Genomic DNA, 23293 nt, shown 5'->3' with positions numbered 1-23293 from the left:
AGAATGCCTTAGAGTTGGCACCTGAAGTGCTATGTAAGTGTCAGTTATTAGTAACGCTACTCAAATAGCTCTTGAAGGGGCCCACCTTTCTCCACCTCCAGTCATACATCTTTTTGTTGAATCATTATCTTGAGAAAACAAGCAAGTCACAGAAGAATAGTTAGATACCATTTACATCAAGTGGCGAAGATTCAAAATTGGCTCGTGTATTTGTAAAAGCAAGAAGAAATGCTTGGGGGAGAGAAACATAAAGCAGGACAGTGGTGGCCCTCTCCTGGGGGTGGGTGGCTGGGGCTGGACTGGGGAGGCTCTGAGGGGCATCAGCTCGTTGCAGATGTTCTGGTTTTGAGCCTGAGTGGGGGCCTGGGTGGTATTCTTTATCCCCCTGTGTCTGTCTGAGATACTTCACAATGATTTTCTTTAAAAAACAGGAAAAATCCAAAAGCAGAGTCTCTGGGGGTAGAATCGAACTCCTAATCTTAACTGTAGCCTCCCTCCTTTGCCACCCCCGCCCCACCAACGCAGTCCAGGCCACCGTTACCTGGGCCCCTACTCTGGCCCTTCTCCACAGCAGCCAGAGGCAGACACCTGATCGCAAATTCAACCACGCTGCTTATAACCTTCACTAACCCCCTCCTCCCACAGAAGAGTCCCTGCGCCTCGGATCCCTCCTCCACGGCTACACTTCATTCCCTCTGGAAGCCCCAGCTGCCCCCGACTCCCTGTTACCCTAGGGCCTCCGCATGTGCTGTTCCTTCTGCCAAGATCACTCCTCCTGCCCACCCCACCTCCTCTGGCCAACGTCTGCTCCCCTTCCAGGTGGAAGCCTCCCTGATGCCTGAGCTAAGACGCTCTGAGAGAGGGAAAGAGGGCTTCTCTGGGGGCGCGCACAGCACCCATTCACCGTTCACTCACCCACGCATCCAGCCGTCCACACGTGCTGTGTGTGGCGCCGTGATGTCACAGGTACAGGCGTGAGACACATTATTTCCAGGCTCCCCACTCATTAGATTTTTGACCCCGGGGAAGCTGCTCAGCTCCTCTGACCCTCAGTTTCCTCAACTGTAAAATGGGGATAATAGTATCCACTTTGGAATCTAATGACAAAATGGTAGAATATATGTAAAATCTGGCACATAGCAAGTGGCTGATCAGTGATCATAACTGATCCCGTTATTCGCTATTGCAGAGAGGCAGGAGAGCATGGCGGGTGGTCACAGCTCCGGCCCTGGAGCCAGGTCATGTAGGTGGGCATCCCAGCCCAGTGAGCTGGGCCAGGTTCTTACCCTCTCTGAGCCTGTCCTCACCTGCGAGATGGGGATAGTAAGAGTCTCCTGTTTGTTGTGAGACTAAATCAAATTGTAAGGCCCTTAGAACAGGCTGGCACAGAGGGCACACAGCCCTGCTGCCTCTTACTAAGTGTCAGGCTGCAGAGGCGACTGAGGCCCGTGTCGCCCCCTGCGTCGCTCTCAGCCGGTGGCGAGGCAGGCGTGAGCAGAGACAGCATGAGTCCTGGCAAGGAGCCGTGGGCTCTGAGGAGGCAGGGGGCGGGGCGAGTCAGGGAGGGCCTCTCAGAGGGTCTTTTCTGCTCCCTGCCTTCCTCTCCAGAAGCCGGTCCAGCAGGCTGTTCTGTCTCCATCTAACCCTGACGCAAAAGAGAGGAAAGGAGCAGCCAGGGCCGGATCCACCTTCTGTCCTGGCCCACCGGTGCCCATGTGCAGCTGTAATGAAGACAAATGGATCTCTGTGCAGCAGAGGGGAGGGTGAGGAGGATGGGAGAAGGGTGTGTCCCATCCGCCCTCCTGGGCCCTGGGGCCCAGTGTGACAGGACATCCCCCGCCCCAGGCCCCCTGCCTCTCCAAGTACTCCCGGCCAAGTTGCTATGTTGAGGAGGCCACAGAACTCCCTCTCACGCCCTGCCTGCCCACACACCTTCTGGGCCCTGACCAAAAATCCGCAACAAAGATGACCCCACCCTCAGCCCATTTTAATAGAAAAATTTGGCTCAGCTTCTGCCGTGCTGTGTGGCCTTGGAGAAGTTACTCAGTCTCTCTGAGCCTCAGCTTCCCCTGGAGTCAAATGGGGGGGGTGTGGGGACACATAACTGCTTCTCCTTTGGGTTGGTGGCCTTAATCCCCTCAGGGACATGCACCTGTCCTCAGGGAGTTCCCTTCACATTCTCACTCGGCGAGCAGCGCCAGCCCCTGACCTCATTCCTCTTTCCACAGGCAAGGACTTCTCAAAATGGCCAATAAACATAAGAAAAGGTGCTTAAGATCATGACTCATCAGAGAAATACAAATTAAAACCACAATGGGTCCACCACACGCCTGCAAGAATGGGGAGTTTATTTTTAAATGACCATACCAGGGTTGGCCAGCTTCACACACAGGTGGGCGTGTGAACACCTACTGCTACTTTGGAAGAACGGTGGGCAGTACCTCCTAACACTAAATATACCCTCTCCCAGGACCCGGGCCTCCCACTGTGGGGGATACATCTGTGAGAAATGAGGGCCCATAGCGTACAAAAGATAGCACAGGAATACTCATAGCAGCTGCATTTGTAATAACCCCATACCAGAAACAACCCAAATGGCCCACTTTTGAGGAATGGGTAAGTAAGTGAAGGCACATCCACACATGGAAACACTACACAGCATTGAAAAATAAGCCGCCGACACATGCACAGTGATCGAATGTCAGACTGTTGAACAGAAACAACAGACAGAAAGGGGCACAGCTATCTGAATCCATTTGAATGAAGTTCAGACACAGACAAAACTGATCTATGGTGACAGAAGCCAGCATAGTGGTACCTCTGGAGAACTACTTTGGGAAACCAGTGAACTTTGGCAGGGTCACAGAGGAGCCTTCTGGGGCACTGGGAATGTTCTCATTCTTGATCTGGGTGGTGCTTTCATGGGTGTTTCCGTACATACATTTTCACTGAGCTGTACACTTAAGATTTGTGTTTTTTATAAAATATGTGAGCTCTTATGTATATTGAGTGTAAGATACACTTAAAAAAAAAAGGCCCCACAGGTCCTTCCCTGTTGCCCAGGCAGCTCCTGCCAGGCTTGGAACAGCTAAAAACGTCCCCTCTCTGGGGGGAAGGCCTGCCAATGCATAAGAGGCCTCAAGGGCACAGGATGACGGGGTCTCCTGGGTGTCCTGTCCCTCTTCCCTTTAGACAGATGAGGAAACCGAGGATCAGAGAGAAGGAATGTTCTGAGGTCACAGTGAGCAGATGGCTGAGCTGGGGATTAACAAGGATTCTCACTAGAGCAAAGGGGCTACTCTGGCGGAAGCAGGGGTTAGGAGCTTCCCACTGTGGGGATGGGGGGGCCAGCCACAGGGAGAGGAGCCATCAGTTTCCACAGGTGGCTGAGGGCACTGAGGTTTCACATCCTCAAAAAGGTCAGTGGCCAAAAGCTCTCTTATCACATTCTGCGGGCCCCCAAAGAGGCAGAGTCAGGGGAACCAGAAGGTTCCAGAATGGGCAGCAATGTAAGAGATAAGTAAAAGCAACCAAGAGACTTTAGAAAAGGCACCAATAGATGCTCTAAGCCACTGTATTTATCTGCAGAATTCTCTGAGAAACTGAAGAGCAGGGGCTACACTCCAGTGACACACAATTCCTGATCAGGAGGCATCAGCTCAAGAACTCAAAATCTAGAGTCCAAAGGGCCTGGACCAAATCTAGCTCCTCCTTCCAACCATTTTTGCAGATAAGGAAACTGAGGCCCAGAGAGGGAAGTGATTAACCTAAAGTTACAAGCAGGAAGAACTCAATTTTATGCCACACAGCCTTCCTATTTCAGAGTATTTAGAGATGAAAGGTCTTTAGGGAGCATCTGGCCCACTGTATCATTTTATAGAGGGGAACCAACACCAGGGCAGTGTGCCAGGGGGCTGTGGTTTGCCTGGCTGGTTCCTCCAGACTCTGTGCCTCTATTTCCTTATCCGCAGGATGGAATGTGTACAGCCTACATCATAGGGCCAAGGACTGAAAAAGCTAATATATGTGTAGTAAGTGCCTAACGTTACTTATTATTTATTGTTATCAGCAAAGCTTCTGCGTGAGCCTCGGGATTGTCTTGCCAGCCAGCAGGACAAGCCCCTGAGGACTGTCCCTCCTCACCTTCTCTCTGGGTGGGACACATCCAGCAGGGGGCACTGCTCTCACATGCCTTTCTCACTCTCCTAAAGGTAGGTGACAGCCAATGCCTCCAGAGGGATATAGAGTTGATGAAGAACAAGGACTGGAGCCAGATGCTCCACTGCTGTGTGACTGGGGCCAGTTTCTTAACCTCTCTGACCCTTGCTTGCTTCATCTATTAAAGGTGGATAGAACAGTGCTATACCTTCCTCAAAGCAGTTTTATGAGGATTAAATCAGATTAACGCACAGTGCCTGGCACGTGGTAAGTGCTTGTTAAATGTGAGCTACCGCTGTTACCAAGTCCAGGTTCTCTGTGGCCATCAGCAGAGTGTTCCTTACCATGGCTCCCACACCAAGATGGGAGGAGATGACCAGCTTGCCAGGCTGGGTTAAGGATGTGGTTTATGTTAAATTGCTCTTAAATCAATCTTGAAGTTTCATTTTATACATGTAATCAATTAATGCAAAAATGGAACACTGGAACATGTGTACATGGCTAGTTGCCACATAAATGGTCCAACCTTTTTGGAAAGTGGTTCTTGGCCACAGTCATAAAAAGTCAATATCCTCTGACCCAGAAATACTACTCCTGGGAATTTAGCCTTAAGAAATAATTCAACAGACTTAAAAACCAACTAACCAACCAAACAACTAGCTGCATGAAACAGATCCTGCAATGAGCATCTAGAAGAAAAATAATTAGAAACAACCTATATCTCTAGCAACAGGCGATGGTCAAGGGCCTGACAGATGGTGGAGCCAGAGATTGATCCCAGGATACTACGGCCATCAGCAATGCTGGCAACTCTGAAGCAATGTCTACATGTGGAGAAAGGACCAAAAGGGGGCTGCAAAAATGGATAAAATGGTGGGATTAAGTGAGATTTTTTCCCCCAAAATGCCTTTTGGCTTTTTTTTCAATTAACAGCAATTACAATAAAAACAAATAAAAATACTGGAAAGGAAACTTCCAGGAAAGAATTTCTCCTAACCCTCAAATGTGCACCCCGTTTGAGGTCTGGGGGAAAGGCTGGGTCAGGGTGAACTTCCCTCACCTTTGGTGGTTGACTGGCAGGGTGAGGGAGAGGGTGATGCAGACATGTGCCAGGTGGAGAGGGGCAGGGATGTGCTGAGGATTATAGGAGCACAGATATGGGTAGGAGGGGACAGAGTGTGATCAGGGAGGCCTCTGGGAGGAGGTGTCCTCAAAGCAGACTGTCCAGTGATAAGTAGGGATACGCTAGGGGTAATCTAGGCAGAGGCAAGAAGGAACTGGAAGATGGGCCAGATCCGAAATGACAACATGGGAGCAGGCTGAGGAGTCTGCACCACAGGGGGACCCCAGGATGAGCTTAAGAAGATCCCTGGGGCTGCCTGGAGGAGGATGACTGTGGGGGCAGTTATGCTTGGGGATAGGAGACCAGCGAGGAGGCTGCTGCAAACATCCACAGATCGATGAGGCCAACTGGAAAAGCGGGGAAAAGGAGCCACTCATGGCTTCTCAGAGTACACGTGAGAGGCAGGTTGGCAGAGGACCTGAGTTCAAATTTGGACACACTGAAGTTGGGAGGCTGGTGGACCATCCAGAGGGAGGTGCTCAGGGAGCCACTGGATCTACTGGTCTGGAGCTTTGGGAGAGAAACCTGGGCTGGAGGCAAAGCTGGTTTGGGGCACCATAGTGGAATGGGTATTGGACCCCTCAGGGTGTGGTTGAGTTCACCCAGATAAAGTGATCGGAGAGCTAGAAGGGGCACAGATGTTAAAGCAGAACTCTGAAAGAGGACAGAGAAACAGAGAGGGGGAGGGGCAGGTGAGAGGTATCCAGAAGCCAAGGGCATGGAGATATGTAGGAGTGAATGTTAAGTGGGGTCAAATGCAGGAGAAGGGGAAGAAGGGGCCGGCAAGATAAGGACTGAAACATTCCTGTTCAATTAATCACCTTTGGTGACGTCACCACGAGCACCTTCAGTGTGCCACAGTGGGAGGTGAGTGGTGGGAAAGTAGACCCTGAAAATCTGGGGCATCCTTTTGAGGATATTTGGAAGAGAAGAGAAGGGGAGAAACTTGAGAGTGGCCGAACAGTGAATGGGGTCCACTGAGACCAGTAGTTAGACCCCATATCTGCTGGCTCCGGGCCCCAGCCGCTCCCAAAGACTCCAAAAAGACTGGCTCTGGCTGCTACCAGACAAACCCTGCCTTTCTCTTTCCATGTCAACTGCACTCAGAAGGCAGGAGGGGTGTGTGTAGGGAAGCCAGGGCTCCCCCAGCCTGAGAGGCTGACCTGGTGCCAAATCCTGCCACGAGGATCCCCCAACCTCAGCAGGCTAACTGGAGGGGAGCCCATCATGCCAAGTGGAGAGGTGCTGGGGGCACAGGTCCAGGGCAAGCCCCGCCCTGCTGGCCCTTGGTGCGGGAGGAGCATGAGTACCATGTGTGTGTAGGGGCAGGCAGGGGCTAGGGTAGGCAAGAGGATGTTTATTGAAAACCAATTTTTTTTATGTTAATAAAATCTATTTCCTAAAAGGAGGGTTTGTTCCCATTTTTATTTTTGGCTATTTAAAAAATAAGCAATATTATAGCTTAATGACAAAAATAGCAATCACTCAGATTGATTGAACATATCTTTGCCAGACACTGTTTTGAGTCCTTCACAAAGATGAACTCCCTCAATCACCCTAACACCCCAACAAGCTAGGTTCTATTATTATTCCCATTTTACAGGTAAGGAAACTGAGACTTCCCTTTACTGCTAATTTCCAGCATCTCCCTAATATTTATGTTCTTGGCTCATCCTAGAAATCCTCCTGTGAAAAGGGGTGCTGGCTAGGCAGAGGCTCCCGCCTCTGAAACGCAGCTGGGAGGTCCCTGAGCCCTGGGTTTCTCACCCGTAAGGTGAGAGGGTTGGCTGCACTGACTGCACTCCAATACCCCGCAGGGCGGGTGCTGACACCAGCACAGACACGTTGGAGGGTCACTGGGCGATGGGCATGGCCAGCCTTCCGCGTGAGCATCGCTCATGCTGCCTGGCTAGAGATTTAACTGAAAAAGCCAAGGGAGGGGGGAGTCCCTACCTCTCCCCCTTCCAGCCTCTCCCCCCTCTGCCTTTGCCATCTGCACTCAGTTTCAGGGGAGGTAATGAAAGGGCCACCTGGAATTTGGGCATTTTTTCCCCCTCTCCTACAGATCCACCTTTGTTGCTAACCCCCTTCCCTGCAATCTGGAAATTGCGGTTGGCTGAGGGTGGCCAGTGTCTCCTGAATGCCTGTCCTGCCTCGTCTGTCCTGCTGCCCCTCCAGAGGACCAGAGAGGTTCTCACAGGGAGGTGGGGATTTGGACACTTCAAAAAAGAACTGACTGGTCCGGAATCACATGACAGCTAGGAGCCGACTTCCCCTGTCTGACCCCTTTAGTCTGATCCCGAACCTGAGCCAGGAAGTCTGAAAAGGTGAGTGGAAGCCGAGGAACCCGGGTGGGGTCTATTCCCTACTCAGCCCCCACCCCAGAGCTGCGGTGTCTGGGCCGGCAGCACTCTGAGCTCCTGCTGTAGCGTCTGTGGTCCCAGCTCGGGTGGGAGACGGAGGTGGGCGTCGGTGAGGGGCACCCGGGTTGGCTTATGGGACACTGTGGTCTCCGCTCTGCGGCAGGAGAGGAGGGCCCTGAGTGCCGTGGACAGTACGTCCTATCTCGTGAACATGGGGAGTGAGTGTAGGGCTGGTGCTGTTTTGGGGTGTCTGGAAGAAGGCAATTAAACGGACATTTAATGAGGTCCTGATACGGGCCAAGCATTTTCGCATACCTACATTTTAATCAATCCTCACAAGTGGACGCTGTCATACCCACTTTATAGACGCGGGAACCGAGGCTCACAGAGGTGTCCAGAGGAAAAGGGTGGCCCCTGCGCCTCAGTCACAGTGTCCGATTCCAGCCTGCGCGCGCTAGCGCTACCAGGATCCCCCCTGCTCCCCCGCCAGGAAGGGCCGATCACCCCTTTATGCAGTTACACAGACGGGAGCCCCAGGGCTCGGAGAACCGCGGGGACCTCTCCGGGGCCCCGCAGCCCGGCGGCGGCTGCCGACGCGGGACTCCGTCGAGCGGCCTCTCCAACCCCCCGTTTGTCCCCGACGGCGCTCGGCGGGCGCGGGGCGCGGCGCTCACCTCGATGCGGTCGATGCGGTCCCGGAGGGCGCGTACCGCGTCCTCCAGCTCCAGGATGAGCGCGGGCGAGTCCCCAGGCCCGTCGGCCATGGCGTCGCGGCGGGGCCCGGCGTCCTGGAGGCCGCGCGGCAGGCCGCTCTCGCAGCGGCCCAGCTTGCCGGTGAGCTCGCGGATGGTGTCCTGGTCGGCGCGGATGCGCGCCTCCTGCTGCAGCGCCGTCTGGCGCAGCTGCTCGGCCGTGCGCTGCAGCAGCAGCAGCTCGTCGCGCTCGCTGGGCGCCGCGTCCCCCTGCTCGGCCCCCGACGGGCAGGCGGCCGCCAGCGGCGTGCACAGGAAGCGGCTGAAGAGTGGCACCGGCGGCAGCGGGTGCGCGCTGGCCGCCGGCGCCCCTGGCAGCGCGGGGGGCCCGGCCGAGCTGCCCGCGCGGTGCAGGGCGCTCAGGCTGCGCTGCGGGCCCGGGGACGCGGCGGCGCCCGAGGCGGCCGAGGCGTTGTCGGCGCCGCCGGGCAGCGCCCGCGCCGGGCTGGCCGCCAGGGGCACGCTGGCGATGATGCAGATGACGGCACCGAGGAACGCCAGCATGCCCGCGGCCAGCAGCACGGCCAGGAACTTCAGCGTGAGGCGGGCGGCGGGGCGCCCGAGGCCCCCGGCAGGCGAGGCGGCGGGGTCGGGGCGCGGGGCCCGGGCGCGCGGGGCCGAGCGGGGCCAGGGAGCGGGCGGGAGGAGCCGAGCCGCAGCCGGAGGTGTTGCCGCGGCCGCTGCTGCCGCCGCTCTGAGCCCGAGCGGCGTGAGGACGAGAAGGCGGGGGGCGGCGGGCGGCGGGCGGCGGAGGGAGGGGGGCGGGCGCGGCGGCCCCGCCCCGCCGGCTCCCCCGGGCCGGCCCTGGCCCAGCCCCGCACCCGTTCCGCGCCGGGCGCGGAGGTGGGGGCACCGCCCGGGATGCTGCGAGGGGCGCGGGGCGGCGCCAAGAGCTTGGTCCCGCTGCTGTCTCGGCGCAGAGGGCGGCGACCTGGTGGCCGCGTGGCGGGACACCTAGGCCGCCCCCCTCCGCCCTTCCTGTGCTCTGGCCCCCTTCCCGAGCCGAGCCGTAAAGCCGGCAACTACCTGGCGGGGAGCTTTTCTCGGTGGCAGCCTCTGTGCTCAGGGAGCTACAAGCTCGGCTGCAATTAAGCCTCGCCGTGGACACGCTCGAAATGCAAGCGAGGAAACTGAGGCCCACTGAGGTCGGGTCACTGTCCAAGATCGAGCTAGTTTTATGCGTTGGAGCGCCATTCAAGCTCGGGCACATCTGAGTGGTCCTGGGGCCGGCGTGGAGAGAGGAAGAAAAGAGGCAGGTGTTGGAAGCAGGAGATTTTTGACCCCTTTAGACTATGGCCACCTCACTGTTACTTCCTGCCCCCAACCTCCTGAAGGAGCAGAGTTGACTCCCCTCTACCCCCATCAAAAAAAAAAGATCTTCCTGTGATCTCAAAGGGTAGCAGAGTGCCCTCCTCTGAATCCTTGGGGGCACAGAACATCAAGGGTCCCAGAAAAGACCGTTCTCCCAGTGCAGCACACAACAGGATGGCAAAGCCCTGATGGGCATATGGACCAGGCACCGGAAGGAAGAGCAGGCATGGGAGTGGGCTGTGGTGTGGGGGGGGTGGAGGAGCCTTTTTCTTTCTCCTGTCAAAAATGTCTATATATATTTTGTTGCGTATTAACTTTGCAATTAAAAACTTAAAAAAAAATCTACCATCCTTCACAATCCAGGCCCAGGTCCAATTTTCCACAAAGCATGCCCTGACCAGTGTGGTTTGCCAGGTCTGGAAGGGCGCTCAGAAGGCTGTGGATGTTCATGCTGCAGCCTGGGTTAGAGGAGCGGGGCTTCGGCTCATGGAAGTCACTGGCTAAGGTCACACACAGGCCTGTCTCCCTTCCAAGCCTGTGTTCTTGAGGTGAAGAGAAGGCTCAAACTGGAGCTCTGGCCCATCATGGTACAGTGTGGTCTCTGCCGAGGGCTGCTAGTGGGGAGAGACCAGAACAACAGCCCCATAGTCCCTGGGCACATGCTCCACAATCCCACCCCATCCCCAGCCCCAGATTGATGGCTGCCCTGCTCCATCTCTGGGAGTCAAGGATTACCTGCTGTAAAGGAGGGAGAACAAATGCAAGCTCTGTACGTGATGAACTCCCAGAGCAGTGTATGGGTGGATGTGTTAGTATTCGTTGGAGCAGAGACCTGGAAAACCAAACAGCCAGCTCAGCTTGGAGGAAGCATCTCCTGGTCAGAGAGGTGGGCCAGGCCCCCTGAAGGCAAAGGCAGGCAGTAGGGGGCCCATGAAATCCTGAAGGTACCAGAGGCCCAGGGACTCCTGGTGCACCTGCATGCGTTCTGTGAAGACAGAAACACACACACATGACATCCCAAGGAAAAGCTGTCATAGAAAATCTAGGGAAAGACAGAGGATGCTGGGAGAGTCCTCTTGGGCTGCTGCCAAGAGTAGCAGGGCCACTGTGGCTTGGGTACCAAATGGTGCCCCCTTGATGTGAGCTGTCCCATGAGAGTTGTAAACAATTGGTTAACTGGTCCACGGCTGGAGTTTAATCTTGTTTTAACTAATCTAGAATGACTTTTTAAACCTGGGATGTGAACATGTCAGTCTCCTGCTCATAGATCCATCAGCGGCTCCTCATTCCTTATGGAATAAAGCCCAGACTCTTTAAGAGGCAGTATTGCCTAGTGGTCAAGGGCATGAATTCAGGAGCCAGAGGCCCTGTTCAATCCCTGCCTCTACCTGTTACTAGTTGTGTGACCTGAATTACAAGGAAAGTAAACTCTCCAGCCTTTCACAGTTCTTGACATTCTCTTTGTGCCTCAGTTTTCCAGTCTGTAAAATGGGGGATAATAGTACATGGAAAGTCCCAATGAATGTTGGGTCTTATTCTGTTGGCTTCTCTGGGTTTGTAAGACCGCTGGTAATCCAGACACTGCTCACTCTTTCAGCCTCACCTCCTACCCCTCATTGCCTGGAGCAATGTCAGACTGTGCCTAACTCCCAGACACACCAGAATACTGCCTCTCTCTGCCTTTGTTCATGCTGTCCCCTGCCTGGGATGCTGCCCCATCCTTCGTTCTTGATTTGTCTCTATCTCCAGCATCCAGAATGGGGTCCCGCCCAGGCTAGATTCTTGGTGAGTGTTCATGGAACTAATTCCCGCACAGGCAGCACTGGCTGCTGCTAGAGGCTGACAGCAGTCCTGAAACCCACCTCTGTAGGGTTCTGGGAGAGACCCCCCCTTAATCCTAACAGAATTCTTCAAGAGATGGGCAGAGAAGGATTCTCAGGGGAACTTCTATAAGACTGCAACAGTCTCCACACTTTCCCTCGAAAGTGTCATATCTCTGAAGCTTTTTATTTCTTCACTTTCATTCCATTCTCAAGTTAAGGGAATTCAGCCTGAAAGGGACAAATATAGTCATTCATTCAAAATATGTTTTGAGATCGACCTTGTGCCAGGCATTATGCCAGGCACTGTGGAGAACTGGAAACAAGATAAGCTCACAGTTTATATTCTAGTGGGGAGTTTATATTTTTTTCACTGTAAACAAATGAGTAATTAAATAAGCAAGTTAATTTATAATAATAATGCAAAATACAAAGAACATTTAAAAAGTAATATAACAAAGTTATAGGAGGTGTGTGTGTGAGGGGGGAGTTGGGAGAAAAGGTCGACAGAAAAAGCCCGTAATTGAGTTGGGACCTGAATGACTTGAGAAACCATCCGTGAAGAAATCTGGGGAAAGACTGAGTGTTCTAGGTAGAGGGAGAGCTAGTGCAAAAGCCCTGAGGTAGAAGTAAGCTTGGTGTGTTTCAGCAACAGAAAGAAGGCCAGTGGGTTGGAGCCGAGGGAACTCTGGAGAGAGAGGAAGCTGAAGAGGAGGCGGGGCGACCTTATGCAGGGCTTTACAGGCTGCAGAAGGGAATGGGCTTGATTCTAAGGCATTTGAAGGCTTTAAGCAGGGAAGTGACATCACATGGTTTGTGTTTGTAGAAGATTTTTCTGGTAGTTGTGAGGAGACTGGGTTGTGTAGCTATAGGAGAGGAAGCAGAGAGACAAGCTAGGGGCCATGCAGCCATCCAGGTGAAAGGAATGGGGGCTTGGAGGTTGTGATAATGGAGAGAGTTGGGTGGATTAATTTTAGAGGTAGAACTTGTGAGTTGGGTCTTCCAGGAAGCAGACACTGAGAAAGTTAGATGTGCAAGTGGCTGATTGGAGGCTATGGCTTGTGAAAGATAAAAGGGGAGGAGAAAGAGGGGCAGGGAGGGCTTCAGACCTTGATGCAGACCTCACAAAGTCTTGGCCAAGCTCTGGGGCCAAGACTGCCTACTGGGGAAGTTTGGCATTGGGTAGTAATGCCTAGGCCCTCATCCCTTTTTCATACTTGGTCATTAGTTGGGAGCTGCCCCAGAAGAGGGTGGCTTCAGCCCAAAAGCTATGGTGATAGCCACACAAAACCCTGCACATGAATGTTTACAGCAGCTTTATTCATAATTGCTAAAACTTTGGACTCCCAAGCAGCCAAGAGGTCCTTCAGTAGGTGAATGGATAAATAAACTCGAATACCCATACAATATAGAATATTATTCAGTGCTAAAAAGAAATGAGCTATCAATCCTTGAAAAGACTTGGAGGAACCTTAAATGCTTATTACTAATTGAGAAAAGCCAATCTGAAAAGGCCACCTACTGTATGAGTCCAAACACATGACATCTGGCAGAGGCAAAACTATGGAGGCAGTAAAAAAATCAGTGGTTGTCAGGGATTCTGGGGAAGGGGAGGATGAACAGGCGGAGCACAGAGGGCTTTTGGGCAGTGAGACTTCTCTGTGATACTATAATGGTGGCTGCATGCCATTATACATTTACCCAAACCCACAGAATGTACGACACCACGAGTGAACCCCAGTGTAAACTATAGACTCTGGGTGATAATGATGTGTCAATGTAGGGTCACTGATGATAACAAATGTACCCCTGTGGTCTGGGATTTTGACAGTGGGGGTGGCTATGCATGTGTTGGGAAGGAGGAATATGGGAAAGCGTTGTGCCTTCTGCTCAATGCAGTGAGCCTAACATTGCTCTTAAAAGCCAACAAAAGCTGGGATGAATCCCGAAGTCACACTGCAGCTGGAGGGTGTTGGCTGACTGCACCGTGTGCAACAGAGTGACAAGTTCATTCTAGAAGAGAGAACTCAGCAGTGCCCCACCATGGCTGCCATTGTACACCCCCTGCAATTCAAAGACCCACTTCTCCAAGGTCCCCCTGGGCCTCTCTTCCTGAGGGCACATTTAGGAGCGGGGTTGGTAGGACGAACTACCAAAGCCCCGGTCATTCAGTTAGTCTCAGGACCCCTAGAGGCGTTCACTGTCTCCCTCCTCCACTACCCGTCTGAATTCCCGTTATGACCTCCCCGAAGGCGGGAAGACTATTCTTCCCTTCCCCAAGCCTAGTGAAGTCCACACACAACATATCTGCTCAATAAGTGTTTAGTGAACTGAGATACATTTTTAAAAGTCGGGGGTAGGAGGGAGGAAGTAGAATTGGGCAGGGAAATCCTTCAGACTCTAATAAATTAGTCACTCTAAAGGCATGGGAGAATGGCTGCTAGTGAGGAACTGGTAGTTTCTGCCACAAGCACATGCATGAAAGTCAGACCTTGAACTTGGGACTTAGAATGACCGACTCATCCCAGTTCAGCACTGCAAGTCCTGTGTCCCAGGAAACCTCTCAGTCCTGGGCAGATAGGGCCAGATGGTCACCCGAACTGTCTCTGAATCACAGTGTCAGTTTCGGTACGTAACAGATGTCCAATGGCACACACGTGTCTTCCCGCCTTCCTCAGCCCCCAGGCTTCCCTCCACTGCAGCATCTCCCACTGCATCTTTTCCTGCGAGACCGTGAGCGCCTCTGGTTAGGGACCAGTTGCGTCATCTTCGTCTCTGCGTCTCCAGCCAGCACTTGTGAATGCTCAGGCTTCTAGGGAATGGGGACAACTCCTTTGGGGTGTGCTTTCTTTCTCCAGGGGGTGGGGAAGGGGGTGCTAGGGATAGAGAGTTGCTCCTGTCCATCCTGGACATCTCCGTCCCAAGGGTCCAGTCTCCACCCAGGGATGGACTGTCCCAGGACCAGAGCCACCTCAGTGTCCTCATCTAGGAGTGGGCCCAACGTACCTACCTCACAGAATTGTAATGAGAGTTGGATAAGACCAGGTGAGTCATATGTAAGATAGCCCAGGGACTCATGGGGCAGGGGCCATTTCTTACCATGCTGTTTGGTATTCCCAGCACAAAGCACAGTGCCTGGCACTTAGCAGATGCCCAAGATGTGCTACCCACTTCCTTATTTATTCCCAGCGTGTCTTATGTGTTCAGTAGATGTTAATTTCCTTTTTCCTTTTTCACCTTTTATTCTCCAGGTGCTTCCAGTGCCTTCTTCCTTAGTTGCTCTGCCCTTTTCTGGTTCCCTTCCCATTTCCTTTCTGAGTTGGGGAATCATTCAATGGCTAAAGCTTCCATATGTGTTCAGTCACCACCTCCCAGCCTGGGGCCTCCCAAGGGGAAGCAGGGCTCGGGTAGGGCCCAGAAATGTCTGCATATTAACAGTGGGTGCTGGGATTAGGAGTGCAACCCAGGAGGGGCAGGAGCCAGGGAAGAGGGAGCGTCCCTCTCCGGGGAAACCCAGAATTTCCATCCAGCTCTTCTGCTTCCCTGGAAGCAACAAAAGGAGCCAGCCCACCTCTCAGGCTTCAGCAGGAAGAGAGGACATCTGTTCCCAGCTCGGGAGGGGCTAAGAACCGAGGAAGAAACGGGTGTCCTCCTTGCAGGGGGTCCTGGGAATTGGCTGGAACGTGTGCACCTGAAGCCAAGCCCAGCCAAGCACCGCCAGAAGGAGTGGCTGCCCAATTAGGCTACATCCTTTTTCTGCGGCTGTAAGGGCTGGGGCCACGACGCCTTCCGCCTCGCGGCCATCCCAAGCCCCCAGTGGCAGTCTGTCCCTCCTCTCCATGCTTTTTACTCTGCCAGATTCTCACCTGTGGCAACCCTGGAGCTCCATATTATAATCATTCCTATTTCATGATAAGAAAATTGAAACTCAGGTTCAGTAATTTGCCGGATGGTCAGTGGGTGTACACCTGGGATTCGATCTTGGAAGTTTTCAGACTCCACCGTGCACGTCCTTGCTGTCTCAGAGTCGCTCAGACCCTGCCCCAGGAGGAAGCAGCCCAGCACACCAAGTACGTTTCCCTCACAAGCCCAAGAACTTCTTGATGTCTGGCAGCGTGCCTGCCTCATATCTGGGTCACTGGCACCCAGTGTGTATTCAGGGTGTATTTGCTTCATGCATGGTGGAACCTAAGGGCTGGTGGTCATTTCTGCAGCTCCTCTAGAAAGGACAGTTTTCTGCTGACCCCCAGGATTCTGCAGACCCTGCACTCAGAGGCAGGGCTCCGGGGACTTGTCTTTCTTAGTCTGTGGGGTGGGTGTGAGCATGCCTGCGCTGCCTATAGATATCATGAAAGGCTGAGAAAGACAAAAGATCCCCTTGTGAAGGAGGATCAGGGACAAAGGGGCACTGAGGAGTCAGGACAGAGTTTTGAGCTGAGGCTAGAGGTGAGGCGGGTAGTGCCTGGGACCTCACCTGGATGACTGTTCGTGTATGTCCAGCAAGGAACCGAGTGTGCCTGGCAGCTACTCCTCAAATGCCATCTGTTTCCTGATTTAGCTCAGGGAACCCAAGGTGATGCCCAGGAGAGGTGGGGGGCAGGCTGGGGAGATTCTCCCAGAGGCTGGGAGGAGGGTCACTGCCAAGGAGGGTGGAGGGGGCAGTCCTGCTGGCTGGGCCCCTCTCCGCCTGCTGAGCCTGCCAGCCCTCTTCTCCACCCACTTGGGATGGGGTCTGGGCTTGATCTCTCCTCACTGAAGGTTGCCTGCCACCAGCATTACCTGCAGCCACCCAGACTGGAGCCACGCACAACTTATTTTTCAGATACAGAACTGAAAAGCAGGGAGGGAAAGGGAATTTCCCAAGACTACACAGGAAGGAGGCAGCACTTGGTGATAACAATAAACGTTCACAGGGAGTGGTTCTTACTGTCTCTAAACGCTTTATACATACCCACTTAAAACCTCACCCAACCCCAGTGGAATAGGTGTGCTACTCTCACCATCCCCACGTGACAGAGCGTGATGCTGAAGCACAGAGAGGTTAAACAACTTGCTTCAGGTCACTGAGCTGCCAGATTGAGGAGCTAGGATTCAACCCAGACATTCAAGTCTATGATGACTAGGAAATACTGTGTCTCTGGATGGATCACAGTAGCCGGCCTGAGCTCGGTGGACTGGGGCAGGGTTGGAGGGCAGGGCAGGAACAGCAGAAGCGAGTGAAGGGGTGGCTGAACCAGTGAGCAGACACAGAATGAGCTGCGCTCGGCAGGCTGCAGGCAGAAGGCATTTCACCCTTTCCCGGTGGCCGTTCTTGTTACCCTGTCCCGTTGACCCGATCTTTCCTACCTCTGGATGATTTCTCAGTCATATCTCACAGCTTTCCCAGTCACTCTAGGGTTTTACCTTATTTTTTAGGTACTAAAATAGTCTAGCCTAATAACAAAGCTTTAAGCTCTAATCAAAGCTTTCCTTCTCCTTCTCCCCCAGCTCAAATCTGCCTTAAACCTGTACGACAAGGAAGGAGGCCCGGGGGGCTTCTCCTCTAAGAGCCCGACTTGGTTTGCCCTCCTCCTGCCCCTCCCCTCTTTGGGTGCCTCTGGTTTATCCAGGGTTGGAGGTCAGGGCAGGGAGAAAGGAGAGCGAGATGGCAAAGTATTGGCTGACCCAGGAGTTCTCAGGAGAACCAATGTTCTCAGGTGGGTGGGGGCCTGGAAGCAGGCGTCTTCTCACTAGGGGCACTTTGATGAATTCTTCCGAGACCCACACCCCCCACTAGGAACTCTCCCACCTGTAATCCCCCTGCCCTCTGCCCCTGGGGCAAAGTGTCCCTGGGCTGGCAGGTGCTTATAATCCCCCTTCAGCATCTGTCTTCCAAGGGTCCACCAACATGAGTTCTTCTGATAGGATCACGTGTCCTTTTCCTGACCAACCCCACCCCAGTCCCCCACAATCCTCATTGGGCAGGATCCTAATTCAAAGTGACCTCAAACCAGCCGTACTCTGTGAGGTTCCCTCTGGGGGCCCAGGAAACACTTGCATCCTGGCCTCCAAATGCTGGGGTTCCAGGCTATTCCCAAAGCAGCTCAGTCGGTCCCCTCCTCGTGGAAGCAGAACTCTAGCCAGCCTCTCACCTTTGTCCCTAGTCACCTCAAATTCCAGTGGACACATGCCATGCTCTCAGGTTCTCTGAAGCCCCCTCACTTGGCTTGAGGTTGGGGAACCATGCCAACTGTCTGTGAAGAGAGTCCCCTCTCCACCTCCCGCCTCCCATGGCTACTTCGCCACACAGCCTTGGAGGGCTGGAGACCAGGAGCATTTCTTGTCCAGCCCCTTTGCAAGTATACACTTTGAAAAGGGGGTTCTTGGTATCCACTGTCCTCGGCTTTGGGGGTCTGGACTGGAGAGGGCAGCAGGGTTGAGGAGGCAGAGAGGGATTGGGGTGGTATTTCCATTCAGGGGTCAGTTAGTCACAGATGCTGGTGAGAGGCCACAAAGGGGTGAGTCACAGACAAGACTCAGGCTTCAAGCCCCCACCAGGGGAAGGTGTGAGTCAGGCGGACTCCAGAGGCCAGTTTGCCGTCCGGAGATTGGCTTTGAACGTGGAGTTTGAGGGCATCACATGCAGTTGGAGCACAGCGGTTGAAAGCATGGACTTTGAAGTTGGGCCACTTGGATTTCAATCCTAGTTCCACTACTTACTAATGGTGCCACCTGGAGCCAGTGACTCAATTCCTCTGTCCAGTGTCCTTGGCTGAGCCGTCGGAGGATTAATGCCTGCTCGAAACTCACGTGCGCAGCTCAGAGCCTGGGTCGGAGAGCCCTCAGCTGAGCTCCCTGCAAACTAATGAGGAGGTGAAAATTACCCTCACCCCCCCCATTTTATAGGTGGGGAAACTGAGGCACAGCAGAGCTAAGCAATATGCCCAGGGTCCCAAACAGGCAGGCAGTCTGGTTCCAGTGACTGTGTCCTTACCTACCATATTGTGCAGGGAGGATGTCGGCACCGTGGGCACGTCTGACCGCATGGGTTCAAACCCCACCTCTCCACTGGGCAAGTTACTTCACCTTTCTGGACCTTAGTTCCCTCATCTATACACCGTGGGTACTATACTCCCTGGGTTGTGAGGTTTTAATGAATTAATCCTTGTAAAGTCCACTCTAATCTCTTAGAGTGATTCTGAGTTGCAAAGGATAATTAGCCAAAGCCCTCTTCTCCATTTCACAGAAGAGGATACAGAGGCCCAGAGAGGGTGACTGACCAGCCCGAGTTCACACAGCTGGTAGAGCCTGGACTTGTCCACTGTTTTTCTTTTGTCTTCAAGCTGTTACACGGGAGAAAGACCTCAAGGATTGGTGAGCAGATGGCTGGAATACCTGGACTGGAGGTCAGAGGAGCGGTCAAGTCTGGCTATGCAGGTCTGGAAGATGTCTCTCCTTACCCATGCAGTGCTTAAGCAAACCCTTTCACACCCATCCTCCCAAGCAACCCTGCCAAGCAGGAAGTCACGGCCTCCTTTACTGCTGAGGAGCACGGAGACTTGGGAGAGGGGAAGTGACCTGGCTACTGGAGGCTACTGGCTACGAGAGTCTCTTCATGGTACTTGAGTTATGAAAGGCTGGCTGGCGGATGAGTTCCTGGGGAGGGAGTCAGGGACGATGAGGGCAGCAAGCCTCAGCTAGGATGCTACTGCCCGGAAACTAAGTGGGGAGCATCTGCAAGGATTGCCCAGGGAGCCAGTGAGATGCCCATCATTTTAATGAGTCCCCATGGGGGACAGAGTATACATGTGCCTTTTCCAAAGTGTGTCTCATTTCCTTGTTCATAGATGGGAGTATCCGGGCCTTAACAGAGAGCCCCTAGGGACCTCCGAATCCATCCCAAAAGACCGTGTTGTTCATGCTGGGATTTCAGACCATGAGGCAAGGTGGGCAAGAGAAGGTTGGCAGGGGGCTTGTCTTTATGTCACGGCACTGAAAACCCCTGCTGCCTACTTGTCCCATTTCCATCAGCCTATCCTGGCTCTGCATGGATGCTTCCAGACCCAACGCCTGCGGTTGTCCTTTAAACGGAGGCTCATGTCTTTGTCATACTCTGAGCTCATCCTTTGGTCTTTTGCTCTAATGAAGGTCACATCCCATTAAGGGGGAACTGTTCACATGAGCTTCAACTCAGATCGGCTCTGCACCTCCTGTGTGTCTGCTGTCTGTTAGCGTTTCACATCCATCCTTGAATCTCATTGTTCTGAAGAGACTGCAAGAGTTTGGGGAGGGAGCAGGGTGCAGGAGAATGAGACATCTAGGTTACTGCCAAACACATGAGGTTTTGTTTGCTATTGTTTTGCTATTGATTTTTAACTTAATTACATGTGATCTGTGATGCCAGTTCCCTGAAATTTATTGGGACTTGCTTAATGTCCTGTTAGATGACCTACATGATAATTTTTTGAGATCTTTAGTGCATGCTTGAAAATAACATGTCGGGTGCAAGATTCTACATATGTAGTTTGTTGGGTATTATTTGTCTCTCTGGCTTGCTTCTATGTCTGTCTTGTAATTTTGGACTGTGAGCTCATGTTAACAAGGATTTTATCTGTGAGTATCCCATGTGGCCTTTATCATGGTAATGTCCTTCCAGAGAGGCTTGCATTTGCCACTGCCACGTGGTCAGTGGGTGCAACCCATCCCACATTTGCTTTTCATATTAATTTCCAGACTTGGGAGTTCTAGGACCTGTAGGTAATTCAAGCCTTAAATTTGTGTTAGGGAAGAGCTAGACTTATAATTTCTCAAGAGAGACTTAATTTTTATTTTTCTAACACAGCAAAAACGAGACAATGTCTTTGACTTGTTTTTGCAAAAAGGCAATTTGTTTCCTGTTTGCTTTTGCATTAAGGATATGGGTCCAGCTTTTTTCAGGTGTCTTGGTTCCAAATCTCTTTTGGCAAGGGCCCAAGGCCTTGTCTTCATGATGACAATACTATGCAGATGTTAAATCCAAGCTCCTTGGCTATCACAATCAGCACAGTCAGCCCCTTCCCACCAGCAGACACACCCTGCAGAGCCGTTGGGGATCCGCAGCTTGCCTGTCACTCTGATTTTGGCTTCCTCTTTGTTTTGGACGCTGGGGATTTCTTTACTATCTTTGAAGCTCAGTTGGGTATTTAAAAGAATGTTCGCCATATTTTACCTAGTATCTCTCAGTATTGTGTAGCAAGCATGCTCTTCCACCATGTCCGAGACCAGGGTTCCACTCGTTCTGCCTATGAAGGACCTTGGGGAGCCCCAGTCCCCACCCCCACCTCACCTATCTGATTGGTTCATCCTCCCCAGCCACCTGCCTCACAATCACGTCCAGATGCCAGACACGCGACTGGGAGGCTCACAGCGGCCGCAGGGGAAGGAGATTCCAGTGGCCTCTGGAGCTAAGCACCGAAGTCCCTAGTGGTCCTTCCAGGATGTCTGGTGACCAGGCACCTCAGAGCTGACGTGCACCTGGGATAAAGGCAGTTCAGCGAACAGGACCGATTTCTCCAGCAGTGCCTGCATGCACAGGAAGTTGCTCTGAGCCTCAAATCCAAGGTGAAAAGCCCTCCGGACCCTCTCCCTGATTCACACCCACGGTGTCCCACACCGCACTCACTTTCAAGCTCCCCAGCCTACAAACGGCACCAACACAACATTTTGCCTACACTGGATGCCAGGGGGTTTTCAGAGGGTCCCTCTTGCAATACCACAAGCCAGTCACAAAATTCTCTATATTCCAGATCTCTCCACTCTGGCCATTACCTGTTGAACCCACCGCCTCAGCCCAGGTCCAAGCCCCTTATTATTTACCAGGGTTATTTCAAGGCGGTGGCCAGTGCCCTTCCAGTGCTCAGAGCATGTGTCCCCCGCTGTGTACCAGGCATTCTTGCATTTGGCCTCTCCAGCCAGAGGCCTTTTTGAATGGTGAACTTTCAGAAGCCAGCATCCTGAACAAAGAGGGTACAGATGGGCTCGCAGGCCTGTGATCTGGCTGGAGGAGGGCTCGGCATTTGATGCAGCCACTCTGAGGCCCCTCTTCACTTCATGCACTGACAGGGACAGAAAAAACACTACACATTGCTTCCGAAAAACAACCAATTTTGCACACTTGTCACTTCACCCCATCCCAACCTCTACTCCTTCCCTTGCTGCAATCCTGAGCACCACTGCATGGCTGACCTGTCCCCCTGGAGCGGCCCAGGAATAGGGTAAGGGGCAGGGGCTAGGTCAGCATTGCACAGACCCCACCCTGACTCATCTCGGATGGGGTGTCAGGCTCTCTGAGCAGCCACAAGCCCTCCCATCCACCTTAATAAGCTGCCACGGTCACACTCACACCTGTAACTAAGACACAGCCGGTGGCATGACTTGTGATAAGGGATAGTGACCGTAATCTCTGAGCACACCTCACAAGGGCAGCCCCGTATTCTCAGACTGAGTGAGCATGGTGCTTGGGAACAAGGAGCATGGCCAGAGGAATGCCCTCGACATGGCTGTGCACATTGGGCAAACGAACTGGGTGACTACTTCAGCTCTGACCTTCCTGGCATGGCACTGACTCACCCCTCGAGCCCTCACTGGGCACTGGGGAGGGGTGGCATAGGTGGCTGTAGAGTGCTCCCTGGTGCTTGGCATGTAGTAGGGTGCTGACAACTCATGGTTGCTGGGTTTTTAGTAGGTATTAAGTGAGGACTTTTGAAGAACAGAACATGGAGCCAGGCGGGGTGTCATGGCGGAGGCAAGGTAAGGGTGATACGGCAGGTGCCACCGAGGAGCACCTTCCCACCTACTCGTGCCCTCCTTTCCACCCACCTGTCCGGCTTCCGTGGCCCATGTCCAGGATGTTTGGACAGGGACTCGCCTGCATTTGTCTGCTGGCCCAGGGCCAGCTGGATGAATTGCACTGGGACCCCAGGTCTGCTGCTCATCAGCTCCCAAGCCTCACTGACCCACTGTCATCAAGGGAGGACCAAGCTTGGTGACAATCAGAGAAAAGATGAATGAAGGGCTTGCCCTGTGTCAAGTGCTGAGCTAGGAACTATGGGCAGAGTGGGGATGTCCCATCCTCAGGGATGGGGAGGGACAAGCCCACGGGCCTGTGCTGGGGGGAGTACTGAGGGGAGTGGGAGCCTCCCGCACTCCAGGTCTGCCAGGCTGAGGACTTGGGATGGTCTTGAGGCAGTTGGCTCCCTACAGGCCTGAGGCAGGGGCTGCCAGACCCAGTGGCTGGTGTGAGAGAGACAGGGGTGGTACAGGCAGGAACAGAGCCTGGCAGACCTGGGTGCCTTGCCAAGGAGAGTGGTCAGGATTGGTGGGGGATGCAGGGTGGGCCTATGCTCGAGAAGTGAGACATGGGGGATTTCATAAGGGGGTGGTGTGGTGAGCAAGGTGATTCAAGGGTGACACCCGTTTGAGGCCTGGTACATGGGTGGCCGTGGACGTACTGACGCACAGCTCACGGGCAGAGCCATGGGCCCTTAAGGAAGGTGTGGAGTTGGTCTGGGGCTGCTGCTTTGAACCCTGCGGAGCACCCTAAGTGGGGAGAGGGCTCCTCAAGTCTGCTTGTCTAACAGAGAAGGCACACAGCGCCCACAAAACAAATGTGTCTCTGAACCATGAGGCAGGTCCTTGTTATCAACATGGTGTCAAATTGGGAAGCACTGGAGAAGTGCCCAGGGCCCCCACCCTGGGCAGCTCTCTCCCAGGCTCTGTGCAGACAAGCCTGTTAGGGCTCCAGCCCCG

The 23293-nt window shown here is 53.4% G+C and overlaps 1 protein-coding gene across 1 annotated transcript in view; it reads right to left on the bottom strand.

The window, feature by feature from the left end:
• NPTXR (neuronal pentraxin receptor) overlaps window positions 1-18552 on the bottom strand; it is a 29950-nt gene extending 11398 nt beyond the window's left edge. Inside the window, exons 1-2 of the mRNA XM_057508343.1 lie at window positions 18505-18552; window positions 8319-9350 (exon numbers count right to left, since the gene is read on the bottom strand). Of these exons, the coding sequence (XP_057364326.1) occupies window positions 8319-9350; window positions 18505-18552 (1080 nt within the window). The remainder of the gene's footprint in view (window positions 1-8318; window positions 9351-18504) is intronic.
• Window positions 18553-23293: the final 4741 nt, after the last annotated feature.

The sequence above is a fragment of the Manis pentadactyla genome, chromosome 10 (assembly GCF_030020395.1).
Source record: "Manis pentadactyla isolate mManPen7 chromosome 10, mManPen7.hap1, whole genome shotgun sequence".
NCBI classification, from domain to species: domain Eukaryota; kingdom Metazoa; phylum Chordata; class Mammalia; order Pholidota; family Manidae; genus Manis; species Manis pentadactyla.
This window is presented reverse-complemented; position numbering and strand designations above follow the sequence as displayed.